The following is a 19,442-nucleotide window of genomic DNA, read 5'->3' as shown; positions in this document are numbered from 1 at the left end:
CCATTCCATTTAAAAGTCAGGCACATATCACACATCTGACGTCTTACTATCTACATGCCGGTTTTAGCAAAGTGAAGAAGTTTTCTGCTGAGAATATCACAGTAAAAGCAGTTAGGTCACTTCTGCAAACATTGTGGGACATTTGAACTGCAAAACTAAAAACTCAAGTCAGAAACTTGAGAAACAGAACAAAAGGTTTTGCCTTTGAAATAACAAAGTTACGCTGCTTGCCATTTGTGAATGTGCACAGCGTCTCTAATATGGAGTCTGACAGCAGCAATGCATTTGCGCTGCACTGTGTGCTGCTTTACACTGGGTGTAAGATGTGGCCCAATATTTTTTTTTAATTATTTGGGGTTTCCTTTTAAACAGGAATGCACGATATTGGATTTTTGGCCATATCTCATATGTTGTTATTTTCTAACTTGGATTATGTCATATCAGCACAAATGTTTATTTCAGACCACCACCAATTCTTCATACTGAAACCCTTTTCAATATTCATGACATGCAGGTAATATTGTGAATCCCTGCTTTTTTAACAAATAATGCTTCATATAATCAGTTGATGGATTGTGTTGTATCAGGTGGTGATGCTGAGTTCGGTGACTGAGCTCCATGCCTATATCGACCCAGGACAGCTGACCACAGAGCTTGGAGGCACGCAGGAATACTGCCATGACAGCTGGATCTCACACCGCACTGTATGGACACACACACACACACACACACACACACACACACACACACACACACACAGTTTCCTTTTTTGCATATGGGATGGTATACCATCACAGAAAAACTTTTTTATAAAAATACATACAGTACTATGCAAAAGTATTCTTTGTATCTTAATAAAGAGACTGAGAAATACAAAAAAATAAACATTAAAAAACAAAACTTTTGCACAGTACTATAATTTAAGAAAACGTGTGTTTACTTGCATGCAATTTTTTTGCATCATTTGACCAGTCTGACCGGTCTTGGATGACCTGAATGTCTCCCCCACAGGCAATCGAGGCATTCGCCCTCATGGTGAAGACCACGGCTCAGACCCTGCAGGCATTTGGCACGGAGCTCGCAGAGACAGAATTACCAAACGATGCAGAAGCCACCACCAACCTGCTGCATACACACACCATAAAGAAGGAAAAAATGAAGGTCAGATTTATGTATATATGAACCAACAATATGTCCCTCTGTGGTTTCCTTATCTCTCTGAGATTTTGTAAAAAGTTATCAGGAAGGTATATTAGGGGTGACGTTCTATGTTGCCTAAAGCAATGGTTCCCTACTGGTCCAGCCACTGGGTCCAGATTTCTTCTTAGTCATACTTCTAGGTCCACACAGCAGAGAAACTACCACATATTAAAACAGAATAAAATAAAGCATATTGCAAGAATAAAATGCAATTAGTTAAAACCAGGTGCGTTTCTAGGATCTGAGGACATAGGGGGCTAAGGCCGTACCTCTGTAGAAAAAAAACAATTGCCAACATTTTTCAAAGAAAACAGACACTTTTTTTTTTTAATTGGCAAAAACAACCTTTCAATCTTTTAAAGAAAATTGTTTGTTCATTTTTCAGGAGGATCTGCAGGTGGCGCTGTCTCAAGGTGGACGCCTGTTGGAGTGTATCAATGAGCCTCTTCAGACGGACCCTGAATACAGCATGACCTACGATGAAGTGGAGAACTTAGCGACTGTACAGAGGTAGAGGAGGCGATGAATGGAAAAATAAATGCATGAGGAAGTTGTCTCTGAACGCACAAATAAATTCTCTCTCCTCACTTCTCATCTCTCCTCGTCCCTCTCAGACTCCTGGGTCAGCTTGACGAAACAGAGACAGCATTCGATGATTTCTGGGAGCGTCACCGCACCAAACTAGAACAATGTTTACAGCTCCGACATTTTGAACAGCACTTCCGTGAAGTGAGTTGAATCATGGGAAATAAGGTTTTGGACACACATTTAATGCGTGCTCATAAACAACACTAACAATGTGTGTGTTCGTAGGTGCGCGCCCAGCTTGACGTGACATCAGAGAGGTTGTCAGGTTTCTCTGAGGTCAGCGTAAGCCCCGCCCACGCTGAGCATGTCCTCCGAGAGCTCGGCGGTCATGAGGAGAAGGCCTGCGTAAGACACACACACACAATTCTGATTCATGCTGTCGCTCACGTGGAAGAGAAAACACACACTCAACACTTTGACCTTTGATGCGTCCTCGAAGCCATATAGCTAATGATATAATCAATGTGATGTCCTGTTCCACCCCCCACTCACTGGGAATGAGCGTGAATAGATGTTAGAGTGAGAGGCAGAGAGAGCACCAGTGTGTAGATATGGACCATTATATAATCACACATAAGCTGATAATAGCATAATATTTAAGTTAGATCTGGTTTTAGACTCCGCTATGATGGATTACAATTAGGTTTTAGCATCTTGATCTAAATGTTCTTACACACTGGACTTTTTTATGAGGAAATTCTAAAATTAATAAAGATGCTGCACTGCGTTTTGGCACAGGGTACAAGCTTCAAATGTAAAAATTAGGGTTGCAGCGGGATGAAAATTCCCAGTAATTGTACCGTGTACATTTGCTCATCTGCAATGTTGGAAAAAAAACAAAGAAACCAAACTACCAGACAGAGAACTGCGCATCTCCTTTATTCCTTAACTGCATGTCTGACTTTTTTACACATACTTTTTTTTTTAATTGTTTCCATTAGGGCTATCAGCATAAACACATTAATTGTTAAGATCTGTACGTAATCCGTTATTTTTCGACAATGTTTTGACAAAGTGTGTCTTTGACGATGACAATTTTGGCAGCTGTTTCTGGTTAAACAAAAATAATCTTACTTTTTGACAAAAGATTTATATCTGTAGGGCTTCTTTCCATAATGTTGTCAGGCACTTTGAATAACAATCTAAGCCTTTCAGTGGCAAAAATAAGAACTTTATTTGATGTAAATTGACAGTGCCGTCTTGCCACAAGACAAAAGACACAAAAACAAAATAGGATCCAGATTAGAGGACACCGAAGCCCTCTTTATGTATTGAGCGCTCCACTTTTCTCAGAGAGAGAGAGGACAAGAGGAGGTTGTTTTATCGTCTATGATTGATTGATGACGTATCCACCGCTGTTAACTGACAAGCCAGAGTTCTCTGTGCATCAAGTGTATTAAAATCAGACTCCTTCAATGTGTTTCAATAGGACGCACTGGACCGTGCCCTGTCCCTGGCTGGTGATGGTGACAGGCTGATAGAAAATTCCCACTATGCTGAGGACTCCATCAGGCCAAAGTGCAGCGAGCTGAGAGCAGTGTGTGAGGAGATCAACTCCACTCTGAGGAGCAAGAAGAGTCTCCTGCTCAGGGCCATGGAGCTCCACCACGCTCTGGAGAAGGTACAAGTTTGGTCAGGTTGTATGTGTATCATTTAAGTAATGTGCCTAATAGACAGTGATGGAAGAAGTATTTACTTAAGTAAATGTACTGATACCACCCCTGTGAAAATACTCCGTCATAAGTAAAAGTCCTGCATTAAAAATGTTACTTAAGTAAAAGTAACAAAGTATAATCAGGAACATGGCCTTAAAGTATTAAAAGTAAATGTATCCAATGCAGAAAAATCTTTAAAAAAAAAAAAAAAAACACGCCCCACACACACACACACACACACACACAAAAGGAAAAATACCCCCCACAACCTTAAATAATTAAAAAAAAAAAAATCTCAAAACCTCAAAAATATTATAAGGAAAAAATCACCCAAATAAATGTTTTTTAAAATAATGCATGATAATAATGCATACATTTTCAGCCTTTTTCGGCTAATTGATTTATCAACTAATTGTTTCAGTTGAACTTGCATAAACTATTTGGTCATATATTTATAACAGAAAAATAATATTTTCTCTCTTCTTCAATTTTTTTATGCAAAACTCCTAATTTGTAAATGATCCAAAGCTGTAAGATAAATGTAGTGAAGTTTTATTTCCCTCTGAAATGTAGTGGAGTAAAAGCATACCATGAAAAAAAAACATTAAACACTACAAGTATCTTAAATTTCTCCCAGGCGTCACGGTGGTGTGAGGAGGGCATCTTCCTGTTAGCCAGCCAGCCGGTGGACCGCTGTCAGTCTCAGGATGGAGCTGAAGCAGCTCTGCAGGAACTGGAGCGTTACCTGGACACAGCACCGCTGCACACCCTCGCCGACCGCAGCGCCATCTGCTGCCAGTTTGAGGCGGTGCTCACTACTCAACTCAGGGTCAGTCAGAAGAAGATCTAACAGATGAAATTAGATTTACCTTTTGGTGTACTGCAATAACTCTGCGTTTGCCCCCCATCAGGACCAGGTAGAGAAGGTTTTCCAGAAGCAAAGCTCCGTACAGGAGATGTTTGAGAAGAGACGCGTCAGCCTGAAGAAACTTGCCGCTAAACAGACCAGACCGGTTCAGCCAGTAGCACCAAGACCCGAAGTGAAGTCTCCTCTCTCCTCTCCCAGTAAGCCTGGATCAGAAGATGAAATGATTTAAATGAGCTATTTGTAATTTCCAGCAACCAATTCCAACCAAATGGCTTTATTACTCAGGAGACCTTTTACAAGCACAAACATGCTACACAAAACAATAAGAAAAGGAAAAAACCCAAAAAGCATAACATGGACCCCTTTAATGAAAGAGAGCTGCACTACACTTGATCTCGAACCAGGACTCATCTCACCTGGTTGGTATAAAGGGATGAAAATGATGTGTTCTGTCTGTCCTTCAGATCAACAGAGAAAGGAAAGAAGATACTCTGCAGATAATGCCATCTGCAAAAAGGTAAATAAATGACCAATGATCCGTTGTCCGGCAATGGATTTTGTCAAATGCAAGAAACACTCAAAAAACTTTTAAGATTATGTTGAGTTTTTTTCTGATTTTTTTTAAATCATCAGTTAGTAATCATTCCTTAAAAAGGTCGAGGGATGTTCTGTCAAAGCAAATACTGTAAATGAATGTGTGTGTGTGTCCAGGTAGAGTCTCCCGTACATAATGGTGGCACCAGACATGCTTCTCTCTCAGAAGAAGAAGAAAACCTGGCAGTACTTAGACGGTAAGGGGGTCAAAGGTCATCCTCAGAGCCATAGATAAGAAAGCAGTAAGTGGACAGTGATACTATGCTCACTTTTCTTTGTAACAAATTGTATAACCAGGAGTTTAGTGCTAGTATCTGTTCTGTTTTGTTTGGGGAGTGTTTTTTTCTATTTTTTCTAAATTTTTGTTTTGTTTGAGTGTTTATTTAAAATTTTTTAAATCATTTTTTTTTCTGTTTTGTTTTTTTTGGTGCGTTGTTCCGGTGCACTCGAACAGTACAACACCTATGATTCAAACAAAATAACCAAAAGATCTTCCACCCATGTCCCTCATCTAAAATGTTAAAGAGATATTCAGCACTTGACGCTACAGAAACTGAGTTCTTATTTCATTTTTCTGTGTTTCAGCCATGTGATGAATGAACTGCTGGAGACAGAGAGAGCGTATGTGGAGGAGTTACTGTGTGTGTTGGAGGTGAGTGTTTGTCGGGTCATATTTCAGGTGCCTCTGAAAGTTAATTCAGTTTCTATATCAGCAAATCTGTTGATGCATTGCATGTCATATAAATTTCCAGGGTTATGCAGCTGAGATGGACAACCCTGCCATGGCTCACCTCATCCCCAGCACCCTGCTGAGCAAGAAGGTCGTCTTGTTCGGCAACATGTCTGAAATCTACCAGTTTCATAAGAGGTACGATTTAATAGATGTACACATTTTTTCATTTATCTCTGGTGAACAAGGTAAAAAATACTTTTTGACTTCATGCTCGAAATCTTTGTCATGTCGTTTGTCTCCAGGACATTTCTAAAGGAGCTGGAAGCATACACTGACTGCCCAGAATTAGTGGGCCGCTGCTTCTTAGAGAGGGTAAGCACTTACTTCCTGCTCTCTACTCTGGACTTTTGAAAAGCCAATAAAAACATGTTCATCTTAAAAAATTAAATCAATTCAATTTCTCTCTGTAGATGAAGGACCTGCAGATCTACGAAGCATACTGCCAGAATAAACCTCGCTCTGAGAGCTTGTGGAGACAGTGCTCCGACTGTGCCTTCTTCCAGGTTTCACTTTTCTCCATAAACTGTAGCATCTAGGCATGGGTATTGTTTTGTTTTTTTCTGCTGCCAAAACAATACTTTAAAAACGGTATGGTACATTAACAGTGCCTGAACTGATATTTTTATTCAAAACAAAGCACAAAATGACAGTCAATGACATGAAGGAATGGCTTTTTTATTACAAAGGCCATTTTGAACAGGAAATTGAATATATTACCTCATAGCAATTAAATTACACTGATATATAATTATGCATTAATACAAAACACAAGTTTTGTTCAAGGTCACTGTAACCTTGTCTGTCTCATTCTTGTCAAAGCAATATCTCAATAACACCTTGAAGGAATGACTTTAGATTATACTGTAAGTATAATTGACTGTAAGTATAATTGAGTGATGCACAGAGGCACACAACCCCTTAGCAGGAAATGTCGTGTGTGTTTTTTCCCCAGACATTTTCCCCCAGCTTTTTGAAAGTGGTTTTCTAAATCTACTAATTTCTTGCAATTTTTGGAACATTTCTCACCAAGTCTTCTTTGCATCACCAATCTGCACAGGGGTCAAAGGTTTAAATACTTGTAAAAGGTATCTAAAAGCAGCACAATAAAAATGTGATGTGGCTCCAGATTTCAAAGGGTCAACCTAACTCAATCTAATGACCATATTCCTACATAAAAGCTCTCTCTGTATCCAACTATTTATGTACTTCTTACCTCAATACTTACCTGCAATGAGTCAATAAGAAAAATGTGTCCAAAAATCCACCTTTAATTTGGTTAATTATTATCTTGAAAAGGTCTTAAAAAGCATGTAATTTAAGTGTGTGCTACTTGTAAACACCATGCTCCGTTTGATGAACCAGGAGTGCCAGAAGAAGCTGGAACATAAACTTGGTTTGGACTCCTACCTCCTTAAACCCGTCCAGAGAATCACCAAGTACCAGCTACTGCTGAAGGTGAGCTGTGTCCGAGTACTACATTAACTGTGTGTGTGATTATATCAAACTCAGTGTATTCTCCACTTTATGTGTGTTTGCAGGAGTTGTTGAAGTACAGTAAAGGCTGTGATGGCTGCGATGACCTACAGGAAGCTCTTTCCTCCATCCTGGGGATCCTGAAAGCTGTTAATGACTCCATGCACCTCATCGCCATCACAGGATACGAGGTTAGACAAATAACGCCGTTGAAGAGTGATTTAACTGGTTGACTTTTGCTCGAGTGGATCATAAAAACATGCCTGTCATCCCTTTTTCAGGGTAATCTGTCAGAGCTGGGTCGCCTGCTGATGCAAGGCTCCTTCAGTGTGTGGACGGAGCATAAAAAAGGTCACGCCAAGGTCAAGGACCTGGCTCGGTTTAAGCCCATGCAGAGGCACTTGTTCCTGCACGAGAAGGCTCTGCTGTTCTGTAAGAAGAGGGAGGAGAACGGGGAGGGCTATGAGAAAGCTCCATCTTACAGCTTCAAACACTCCCTCAGTGTAAGCTCACACTGATTTGAGTTCACAGTTGTGCAAAGTCGCCGGAGTTAAAGATCGGGGCTGACTTGTGCTTTCGTTGTTTTCTCAGATGAGCGCAGTGGGCATCACAGAGAATGCTAAAGGAGACAACAAGAAGTTTGAGATCTGGTGCAACTCCAGAGATGAAGTTTTTATAGTGCAGGTAAGATCGCTCAGCTTCACTGCTTTGACAAAAAGAAAGGAAACCCCATTACTGTTAATGCTGTATAACCCTTAAAAACCTGAGCAAATTGGTTTAATTTCTTTCAAAAACATGGGAAGAAGGCAAGGAGCAACAAAAGAAGAAATGACTGAAAAATTAATAAATAATTAGTATAAAAAAAAGTACAAGAAAATTACCTGAAAATTAGTTTTAATAAAAAGAAATGTTTTTTTTAATTGTTTAATTTAAGAAATTACCTGGAAAAACTGCTTAAAAATCTATAAGAAATCTATAACATAATTTTAAATGTCTTAAAGTATCTGATATTAATAAGTATAAAGTATAAAAAAGTAATTGCATTATATTAAATGTAATTAAGCATCAAAAGTAAATTTACAAGTAAATGCTGTTAATAAAATAAGGGTTTTGAATATTATAAAGATTTTTTTGTAACTTACACAACATTAAAATGGAGTGTACATTATACTTGAAGAAAAACTAGGTCTTCTTCACATATTAAAGAATTTAAAGAACAAAATACATTTTTTCTTTCCCTCGTATTTAATTAGTCTGTCTGTCTCCTGCTCCATTCCTCTTTTCCTTTGTTATTTTTTCGTAAGTAGCTAAAATGCTGAGGTGAAATGTAGCGGATAAAAATAAACGTTTTATTTAGGAAATGTAGTGGATTAAAAGTTGACAAATATATAAAAACTCATGTATAGTACAGATACTTCCGAAAAAATACTTAAACATTGTGACAAAGTATCATTACTTTGTTACGCCACACCACTGATTTTAAAGAAGAGATTACTTTCATCGTTGTCCTATCTAGGCTTCAACACCAGAGGTTAAAACAGCATGGGTGAACGAGATACGCAAAGTCCTGACCCAGCAGCTCAAAGCCTGCAGAGGTATCGTGAACATGCAGAGCCACACAAACTTGTTCGCATTTCTTCTTCTCTGTCTTTTTCCATAAAGTTTCTGCTTTCACCCGTTTCAGATGCCAGTCAGCAGAAGAGCTCAGACTCTGTTTCCCCGAGTCCTACCAGCAACAACATGTCCATCTCCCTCAGGTAGGCGTCTAGCCTTAAATACTGTACTTAAAACCGACAGTTTGGATTTTTTGAAGTGGGGTTGTGTGAGGTACTTATCCATAATCAGTATATTACATACAGGAAATGTCAGCTGGTGAAGCAGAAAAAAAGCTGTAAGTAATGTACTGCTGTGGATAGAGGCCAGACAAAATGTATTTTAGCCCCCTGACCAATCAGTATCAGTTTAAGAGTACGCCATATTGAGAGTATTTTCACTGCATTGCTTTTGTGATAGACAGCCCATTTCAATTTCTTTTTCCCAGTCCCTTTCGTAGCAGCAGTCAGAAAAACCAGAAGAAGCAAGAGGAGAAGAAGGCGGAGATGAGCACGATGTCTGACTCCTCTTCGTCACCCAAACACAAAGGTGAATGCTGGATGCTGCATCCTCACGTGCAGAAATACAGTTAGTTAGCCAACTATGGCTGAAAGCTGCAGCATAAACTCACTGATCTTCTTTTCTTCATCACCTTCATCTTCATGGTTCTTCTTTCTGTCTACCTCTGTATTATTTTCTTATTGGGGCTTTATTCATTTTTCCTTGATTGCAACACTCTCTTTTTTTCCCTCCTGCTTTTCATTTCAAACCATCATTTTCAGATGAACCAGTGACCAGCCCGACCACTGACAGGTCTTCAGTGGCTAAAAAGCGTTTTACTTTGCAGGGCTTCAGCAATCTCAAGAGTCCGAAAGGTAACATTAGCAGACCTAAGGAGGTTTTTAAAACAGGCATACAGTGGGTCTCACAGTGGGTCTTAATTTTCTGGTAAGAGGAAATATAAGTGCAGTCAACTCCAGATTCACCAAATGTTCTTAAACATCCAAATCTGCTCTTACACAGGTGTGATAAATGATGAATCCCACTTGATCATAAGTCACCTATTAGCAGAGGTAACGCCCCCTGAACACTATATAAGGACAGTTTGTGCAGTGTGCAAAGACTCTGGCATATAACAATGACTGGAGAGATGACACCAAAAAAACGTAAGGGTTAAAAAATTCTCAGAAAATTCTTAAAAACATGACATTTTCTAAGAATTTCCCCTTAAAGTTAAGACTAGTTACTGGTAAAGATCAAAGTTATTCACAAAGCATCTTAGCCCTTAAGAGAGCTCCTCAGGTGAAAAACTGGAGAGGAGAACTTTGACGAGGCTTAAGGGAAGCATATCAAGCAAGAGAAGCATTTAATGAAAGTGTTAAATCTCCGAGGCTGCTCTCCTTCTCATCTTTCTCTTCTTCTTCTTCCCTCTCTTCGCTGTTTTCTGCCTGTGTGGCCAGGCTCAGCCCTGAGCCCCGAGCACAGCTCCAAACGCCATTTGGTCAAGAGTGACCCCACACCGTTTGGGTTCAAAGGTATATTGTTGTCCCATAATATTGGACCCATCTAATTCTGGAGGCCATCATTCATCATCCAGTCCCTTACCACTAAAGTGTACTCCAGTCTTGTGTGTTGTCATTATGTAGATTTCACCAGTGTCTCATGAAGAATGACATATCTCAAAACGTTGTTAAACCAAATGCTGATCCATCAGTAGAAGCTGTTTTTCATACTGTCATCCTCCATTTGCCATGACAGCATTGTACATGTGTGGAGACAGAAATGTGTTGTGCTCACACAGACTATCTGCAGGTTTTAAAAAAAAGTAGTACTATAAAGTTTTTCAATATTTTTAAAACACCTAAACCCAGATAGATGTGTTTCTATCATGAAAGATTTCCTTCAGTACAATTTGAAGCCAGTTTTGATACATTTCCACCAATTAAATGTTTCCAAACGTCAGAAACATGCAGATACTCTGTCATATATGTACTTTTCCCAGAACGCTTGTCAGCACTAGTCAACAGACGGCACTTGTAGTGAATCCCAGTCCAGACAATGGTTGAGTGCACTAATGGTTTTAAACAGTTTTGATTTTCTTAAATCGTCACTAATTTTCTTTTGGCAGTTTAAATGAAATGGCATTTAAAGTCAATCACAACAACCTGAATATCATGTGAGAAACGGTTGCTTTCACATAAGATTACATATTCTGTAAAGTACCAGGGGCAAATAAGAATAACTTGAATATCATATGAAAAAGCATCTTTTTTTTTCTTTAAATATACTGACTGAGCAGCTAACTGACTGCAGGACCAGTTGGCTGTCCCACTGACTTGCTGGCTGTTTCTCCCCGTCTAGAGCCGGCTCCCCATGTCACTCTGAGCAGAGTCAGATGGATGAGTACCTCTAGTCTGTTACAGAGCAAGCGGCAAGGTACAGAGCCGCTCTGAGGATCAGCCGCTGTGGGTTTGGCTGTGGTTTGTGGTGGTCATGATTGATTTGACCTGAGGTAAAGTGTAGCTAAATATCCACTTCCTTGTCATTTAGCCTTGTATTGAGTATCATTGTCTTTTTGTCCATTTGGCATGAGATTAGTTAAGATATTTCTACTGTGTTTACTTGTAATTTAAGACTTTAAGTCTCAGTTCAAGGCTAAATGACAATGTTTTTGTAAGGTACCTGCTCTATATCAACTCAATCACTCTCTTCTCCTACTTTTGGGTGTTTTGGGTCAGTGGCGTGGCATATAATGAAAATCAGAACTTATATTTCAGTGCTGGCAGTCAGAGCAGCCTTGAAATGAATCCAGGTGATTCACATCTCTACGTTCTTTGATCTTGAAACCTCGATTTACTTTGGTTTGTGTGTTTTTACTGGGATCTGTCTGCTGTCATTGATCTTCTGTGGGATTTTGAAGGAGTTTGGTTTGACTTTTGACTGTGTGTGTGTGTGTGTGTGTGTGTGTGTGTGTGTGTGTGTGTGTGTGTGTGTGTGTGTGTGTATGTATGTATCATTTTGTCAGTCAAACATGTTTTGACAGAATAGATCTTTTGATGGTTTTGTGCTCCTGATGGGAGATTTATGTGTAACTGGAACTCTATTTCCAAGTGGCATTCAGTTGGCTCCTGGTAAAATTCACATTCACGAACATGTCACTTATTTTGTGTGATGTGTATAAAATTGACAGAAATCATCTATCTCACATATATTCCAATAACAGTGGTGGAATATAACTTCATACATTTACTCAAGTATTGTACTTAAAAATGAGTTTGAGATACTTTACTTTACTTGAATATTTTCTTTTCATGTTACATTATACTTCTACCCCTCTACATTTTAGAGGGAAATATTGTACTTTTTAACTTTCCCTTTAGTAACTTTACAAAGTAAGATTTTTTGCATAAAAAACCTAAGAAGAGTTTATAAAATATGTTTTTTTGTTATAAATTAAATTACCGTTTTATACAAGTGCAGCTGCATCCATTATTGATTATTATTATTAGTCAATTCCCAGAAAATTAATTGCCAATTATAAGTCTGTTTTTCTATTTTCTAAATGATTTTGAGTTTTGGGGGGGTGTTATTTTCAATTTTGTTTAGAATTTTAGTTTTTTTTTAATGATTTTTTAAAATAATTTGTAGTTTGGGGGGTTATATTTTTATTTTCTGTTCTCATTTTTATATTTGTTTTTCTTTTTGCCATCTGTTTTTGTTTGTTTTTTTCTTCCTATTTTTCAAATAATTTTGAGTTTTTGGGATGTGTGTGGGTTTTTTGTTTTTTTGGGGTTTTTTTTTTTTGTTTTTTTGCATTGTGTACTTTTAATACTTTGAATAAATGTTCCTGATTATACTGAATTACTTTTACATAAGTTAAGGATCATCCACCACTGTCCAATTATGAATATCCCAACTATCCACTCAGAGAAGCACAGTCACCATGTCTGCATCATTGTTACAGGTAATGGGTTGTCTAATTATTGACCCAGGGAGCATTTTAATGCCACGTGGAACTGGAAAGTGTGATACAGATTCCTCATGTCATTTCCACATCTGTCCTTTACCTCTGAATCTCCTCACCTGTCTTCCCTTCTGTCCTTTCTGCCCCACCACCGCCTACCTACAGGCTGGAACAAGGTTTCCCTCTCGGTGGACGCCTCAGAAGAGAATGATGACTACTCCAGCGGCGAGGACCCCATGAACTCTGACCCTGAGGATGAAGTAGGGAGGAAGCTGGTGAGCCTAAACTTCACGACCTTTACATAGAGTATATTGTTCCCCATCAGAATCCTTTTATGCCTCTGCGTTGGGTACAGCCGTGGCCAGAGGCATTATTTTCGGGTTGATTTTCCATTCATCCATTCGTCTATCCATCCTATTCTTATGAATGTGTTATCTCAAGAACGCTACGAGAGATTTTCTTCAAATTTGGCAAACGCTCACTTGAAACCACTGATGAGCTGATTATAATTAAGCAATCAAAGGTCAAGGTCACTGTGACCTTGCATTTGTTTCATTCTTAAGAAAACTTGAGGGAATTTCCTCAAATTTGGCAGATGTCCACTTGAACTCAAGAAAGAACAGAATAGTGTGGCATAAAACAACAAAGCTGCAATTCTATTTTTTCTTTATTTTGCTATTTGATTTTTGCCACTTTTAACTGATCATCTTTCTGACGAACCTTTGGCCTTTTAGGCTCCGGGAAGGTATACGGTGGTAGCGGACTGCGAGAAGGCAGGACCTCAAGAGCTGTCTGTGAAGAGCGGAGACATGGTCCAGCTAATCAGAGAAGGAGAGGACGGGCAGTGGTAAACTTCATGAGTTCTCCAGTCAAAAGAATTCAAATTCAATTTATTTATACCTGATTTTTTTTTATTTACAAATCATGTCAGGCCAAACCTTGTATCTCCACATATTGTTTTTTTCATAAATTAATTCTGTTGGTCACCCTCTACATCATTGGGTTTGACCATTTCTTAATCTTCATAACATGAGTTTTTTGCCAAGTGTATTCAAGAAAAAGGTAAAAGTGAGCACACACCAGCTATAAAGTTTGCAACCTGTAAGATGATAACGTTTCAGCGTGTTTTATAATTCCTGAAAAATAGCAGTTTTGGAGATGGGAGGTTTGTGCCTGACAGCAGCGACATATAAGTAAATTAGTGGGAGCTTTTAAAACAGTGTGCAGACCTTCTGTTTGATTCTTGCCTTAGTTCGATTATGTTATCCAACATCTGTATAAATTTTATTGATGTGCATACCCTCCACTTGCTTGTTGCTGAATATATAGTTAAAATTTGGACAAAAAAATACCCAAATCTTTTGATAATTATGTTAAGTAATGCCAACTTATGAAGCATTTCTGGATAAAGTCACAGTTTGTTTCATCCTCTGTAGGTTTGTGAAGAACCTTCGCAGCAGTAAGGAGGGCTGGGTGGCAGCAGCAAACCTCCTCAGCCTCATCTCAGAGTCCAAGTCATCCCAGTCGCTCAGCAGCTCAGGTATTTTTCCATTTATACTACAAGAGGCCTATTGGTACCTATTCTTCAACACTTGTCAGTGGTAGTGTGTTCCTCCACTTGAAACACTGACACATCTCAGATTTTTCAGTCGTTGATTGGTAAGGACAGAATAACTCCTAATAACTCCTGTCAAAAAGAAAACACGTTATGCCTACAATACACTAAAGACTTATAACAAACAAATGTGAGGAAATGTGTGTTCGACTCTATACAAGCACAGCTGCTGTCTGTCAGGAGAGAGCAGAGTGTACATCGGATCCAAAAAATCAGGCCTGACCCTACATGAACCTGCACAGTTTCTGTACAAGCCCATCTCGAGCCCGATCCACGGCAGCAGTTTTGGGCCTGAGCCTGTTTGAAAAAACAGAATTTTACTGTAAAATTAGGCCTATAATATATTGTATTTTATATGTAATATTTGTCAATATTGAAACATGTATTACAAACTAAAACTCCTGCCAAAGTGCCATTTAAGCATGAAAAAGTCCACAACAGTTTCCCCAAAAAATAAATTAACGCTAATTTGACGAATCTCGACACTATTCAAGCCCAGGGGAATAGTGAGAAATTACAGCCCGGCCCCAATCGGGTTCGGGCAGAAAATCTGAGCTCTAGGAGAGAATAAAGCCAACACTGTTGTTTGTGTGTTTTACCTGCAGATGGCAGCGTCTCGGGGAACCTCAGCACTTCCTCCAGCTGCAGCGAGACCTACACCAGCTTCTCCGACATCAAACCCTGACCTGCCATCACTGTCTAAGGCTCCATCCTTAACCTGAAACCATTTCCATGTGGAATTACAAAACCTGAAAGCTCACCCTGACAGGAGGACAGAGTCAAAGTGATTCATCACACTGACCATCCACGTCACAGTTTGTTGGATCCAACCAAAAATGAAAACCATCACTGTATCTGCGAATGTTTTCTGAGTATTTACAGCCACCTGTCAGTCTCACTTTTACCTTCCAAGTTATCATGTTGGTTGAATTTTCAGTATTTTCACAGTTCAATCCAGAAAATTCAGATAACATCAGGGAAAAATAGTTCCTCGACATACATGTTCTCGTCATGTGATGTATCACTCCTGTCAGGCCTTATTTAAAGATCATAGTGTCTGTACTCAGAGAAAATGTCTTCAGTCTTATATTTAATCCTTCATATGTAGCATTAATGTGGACACAGTTATAGAATATCTGCACTAAGTGTGAGCTCTCAGCAGCCCCTTCAAGTGGATAACATCACAGCATAGCGACAGATTCTTTGTGTGAAACATCGACAGGTACAGATACTATCAGACCGGTATTTCACATGATGCTTTAGTGTCAGACATTAATCGTACACTGTGAAAACTGGCAGCTGGCTGCAACAAGAAAAACGCTTTGGGTGCATCTTGGAGCATCTCTGAGCAGGTCAGATTTTCAGGCGTGTTACTGTAAGTCTCGTCACCTTTTTGTACATGGGACACATACTGGGTGAGGTGTGTTGAATCCCTTGTAGTTTCTGGCGGGCCAGTTGTTTCAAAGTAGTCTCCTCATTCAAGAATGCTGTATTCCTGTCTTGTTGATATTAGCCTCCTGTTCCCTGGTTTCACGGTTTATAGGAAACAGCGTGTGAATGTCACCAACAGCCCTACCTGGTGGTCAGATGTCATGCACGTCTCCTGCTACACGTACAAATCACTTACATAGAAAGCGGCAGCTTGAAACAACTTTTCAACCTCTTTTTTCGTTTTTTTCCCCCCCAAGAGCGATTGTCTGACTCGCCTCTGAACTGCTCTGGATTTACCTCTCAGGAAGCCCAAGAAGTTGCGTGGGCAGGCAGGTGTGACTGCATACCTGCTTGTGTTGACTAAGTGTCTTTGTGTGAGGGCATTCTTGCACACGTTTGTGCTTCAGAACAAATCCCAACAAGTCACAAAACTCCAGACTGGCCATTTGGCCACAGACAGCAGCTGGGTCAGAGTTGCACACAAGTTCTTATTTAAGGACATTGTAGCGAAATTAGTCATGCATTTAGCTGCTGGATTAATTTTCTAGTCAGGTAAAGTTAATGGGAGAGTTCAATTTTTTTGAAGTGGGTTTATATGAGATACTCTATACAGTAGATGTCAGTCAACAAGCCCCAGTTAGGAGAAGCAGACTGGAGTCCGGCATGGAAGCTAAGCAATGTACTGAAGTGGAAGGGGTTCAGCAACAAAATGTATTTTAGCCACCTAAATAGTGTCCAGCAGAAAAAAAATCAACAACAGTTTAAGTGTACGCTATATTTAGAATACTTCCATTGCTTTACTTTAATGTCAAACAGTGATTCCCAACTGAAAAAAGACACTGTTAAATTGCTCTCCCCAGTGCCAGACTCCATTGAGAAAAACAGTGATTTAACATCGCTGAATACAGGAACTGCTGGTCTGCTGCTGCCTCAAACACTTACATTGTTTTTGTTATTGTGTGAGTTTGGTGTTGAAAATGATTAGTTTAGATTCACCAAACTTATTCAGTAACACAAAACTAGCTAACTAATCAAAGCAACAGTAGACCAGCAGCTTCTGTATTCACTGAGCTAAAATTACTGTTTTTCTCTATGGAGTCTGGTGGCTGTGACAAGAACATAGATGGGAAACGTGAGCTGTTAACGGGTTCCCTAGTCGTAATGGGCTGTCTGGTGGAAAGGTAAAGCAGGGAAAATACTTTAGATATAGTCTGCATTTAAACTGATATGGATTTTTTTGCAGGGGGTGGCACATTTTTAGGTGGTTAAAATACATTTTGTGTTAACCCTTTGTAAAACAAAACATTGCTGAGCTTTCATTGTCTAACTCCAGTCTGCCTCTCCATACTGGGGATGTGCTGACTTGACTGACATCAAATATATGTAATACACTGTCTATGGATAAGCACCCCACAAAATCCCACTTCAAAAAATCTGAACTATCCCTTTAGTTAATGAGTTGTTTAGCAACCCTATGGTCAGATAAACAGGAAACAGACACTCTCAATACTCTACACATAAATCCAGTTTCAGCATCATGGCTGCTGCACTCACCTATATTTGGTTTGCACTACATCAACAAAAGCTGGCTTTGTCCCCTCCCTGTGCTCCCAGCCCCACTAAGGCATGTGACAGCAGCCACGTCTATACGAGCAGGGCTAACCAGGCCCAGACTTTTCTTGACATGTTTGCACCACCAGCCCGACAGCAATATTTGTTTACTTACCATCATGTAGCTGAGTAATTGAATAACACGGTGCAAATGAATAATGACAAAAGTCTGACTCGTGGTGTGAATTACACAGCAGGGGACGGTGAGTTAGATTAGTTGGCCCTGTAGTGCAAACCAGGATGTTGGTAAAGGTTGATAGCACATCTCTGACAACCAGCTGCTGTAACACACACACACACACACACACACACACACAAATGGACCCTGTGCTTCTCAGAACACTGAATGACACTTTTTTCTTACCTTGCTTTTCAAGGGTGAACTTGTTTTTATACCCTGTGATTTCTACTGTATCCACACTGTAAAACAATCTCTTCCTATTTCCATCTTTGATATTGAATGTGCGACTCTGTTGTTGAAAGAGAAAAAGTGCTGCATGCTATTACACTCAAACCAGCCCAACATGCTTTATTACTGAAAATCCACTTCTCCATTGTTTAACATTAGTGTGATTTTGTTAAAAGGATAGTTCAGATTTTTTAAGTGGGGTTGTATGGGGTACTTATCCATAGACAGTGTATTAAACACAGTAGATGTCAGTAAAAACACCCCCATTTTGGAGAAGCAGGCTGAAGTCCGGCACAGAAGCTAAGCAATGTTGTGTTTTTGACAGTGGTCAGCAACAAAACGCATTTTAGCCACCTAAAAGTAGTCCCACCTAAAAATTATAATTGATAATATATTAATTGTCATTGTGAGATTGGTGTTTAAATGGGTTAGTTCAGATTCACCAAAGTCACACAGTAACACAAACTACTTAACTAACTGAAGCAGCAGTAGACCAGCAGGTTCTGTGTTCAGTGAGCTAAAATTACTGTTTTTGTCAATGGATTTTGTTGCTTTGACGAGAACATAGATCATAAAACAGGCTGTCTGATGTAATGGTAAAGCAGTGAAAATACTGTCAATATAATGTACACTTAAATTGATATTGATGTTAATTTAGGTTAGACATTTTTAGGTGGCTAAAAGTACATTTTGTAGCTGACCCTCATCCACGGCAGCACATTGCTTAGCTTCTGTGTCAGACTCCAGCCCAATTCTCCAAACTCACAACTGCTGTATTATACACTCAATATGGTGAAGGACCCCATATAGTCCCACTTAGAAAAAGAATCAGAACTATTCCTTTAAATTTGCCCCCAAACTATGATTAATGCTCATGATTGTTTTCTGGAGCTCTTTTCGCTGAGAACCACTTTATTCTGTGACAACACGCGTGTCCTTCTTATGAAAGGAAAGCTTCTTCTCCAGAAAGAGGAAGGCCTTTCTGTCAAACTGTGAGCTAAACCAGAGAGTAAACTGTGGCCGGCATTATGTGTCGATCCATGTAAGTTATGTAAGACTGAGAAATGTATGTTACACTTGTACAAATGTGTCCTCTATACCTCACATTGTTTTCCTCGAGAGCATGTACATCGTGATGAGGATCATGGTGTTTGTGAGTCTCCTTGTCTCTCTGTATATCATCTCTCTTTGTCGCATGTTCTTCATACACCTCTCATGTCAAAGTATTTTTAACAGGCACTGTTGTATTTTGTGAGAAATTATTTTCTGCCCTCCTGAAAGCCGAAACGGGCGCTAAACTTTTCAGTGTTCTATCGTGATCACACAATGAAGCTTATTGAATAATTTGTACTTTTGACTCGGAGGCTGGAGAATTGAGAGAAGGGTTCTATTTTTTAGTTTTATGCAGCACATTGCAGCAACCACTGTCTTTATTTTCCTATCGTATCTGCTAAGTATGGTGTTGATATAAAGATATTATAATAATGAGACATATTTGTGTATATTTGTAAATATGTAATTCTGAATTGTATGTAAAATTAAAAGCAGCTTTAATAAAGTCTGAGATGGTTTCCTCTATGGGATTTATGTTTTTTTTTTTAATGGGGAAGTTGTGTTTATTTAAATAGTTTATTAATAGGAGTTAATTAATAAGAGAGAGGAAAATTCAAAATTACAGAAACAATGGCCGAAAAACAAACACCAACAA

At 39.2% G+C, this 19,442-nt stretch overlaps 1 protein-coding gene across 9 annotated transcripts in view; it reads left to right on the top strand.

Moving 5' to 3' along the window:
• Window positions 1-19,312, top strand: part of LOC121962863 (guanine nucleotide exchange factor DBS-like) — a 62,406-nt gene extending 43,094 nt beyond the window's left edge. For 6 of the 9 annotated variants that reach the window (XM_088074443.1, XM_088074440.1, XM_088074441.1 and 3 more), the window contains 27 exons: window positions 588-704; window positions 1,012-1,161; window positions 1,586-1,710; window positions 1,815-1,929; window positions 2,014-2,133; window positions 3,218-3,409; window positions 4,081-4,272; window positions 4,355-4,508; window positions 4,776-4,828; window positions 5,023-5,102; window positions 5,491-5,557; window positions 5,658-5,773; window positions 5,881-5,950; window positions 6,049-6,141; window positions 7,001-7,093; window positions 7,177-7,302; window positions 7,393-7,614; window positions 7,703-7,795; window positions 8,628-8,706; window positions 8,796-8,868; window positions 9,153-9,253; window positions 9,487-9,579; window positions 10,165-10,239; window positions 12,834-12,943; window positions 13,403-13,515; window positions 14,105-14,208; window positions 14,889-19,312. In XM_088074443.1, the coding sequence (XP_087930569.1) occupies window positions 588-704; window positions 1,012-1,161; window positions 1,586-1,710; window positions 1,815-1,929; window positions 2,014-2,133; window positions 3,218-3,409; window positions 4,081-4,272; window positions 4,355-4,508; window positions 4,776-4,828; window positions 5,023-5,102; window positions 5,491-5,557; window positions 5,658-5,773; window positions 5,881-5,950; window positions 6,049-6,141; window positions 7,001-7,093; window positions 7,177-7,302; window positions 7,393-7,614; window positions 7,703-7,795; window positions 8,628-8,706; window positions 8,796-8,868; window positions 9,153-9,253; window positions 9,487-9,579; window positions 10,165-10,239; window positions 12,834-12,943; window positions 13,403-13,515; window positions 14,105-14,208; window positions 14,889-14,968 (3,006 nt within the window). In that variant the 3' untranslated portion in view covers window positions 14,969-19,312. The other 3 variants (XM_042513181.2, XM_042513180.2, XM_088074444.1) reach the window with 2 other exon arrangements.
• The last annotated feature ends 130 nt before the right edge of the window (window positions 19,313-19,442 follow it).

This window comes from Plectropomus leopardus, chromosome 24 (genome assembly GCF_026936395.1).
Source record: "Plectropomus leopardus strain MGB_pleo_1.0 chromosome 24, ASM2693639v1, whole genome shotgun sequence".
Classification (NCBI taxonomy): domain Eukaryota; kingdom Metazoa; phylum Chordata; class Actinopteri; order Perciformes; family Serranidae; genus Plectropomus; species Plectropomus leopardus.
Note: the sequence above shows the minus strand (reverse complement) of the source record. Positions and strands in the feature narration are given on the sequence as shown.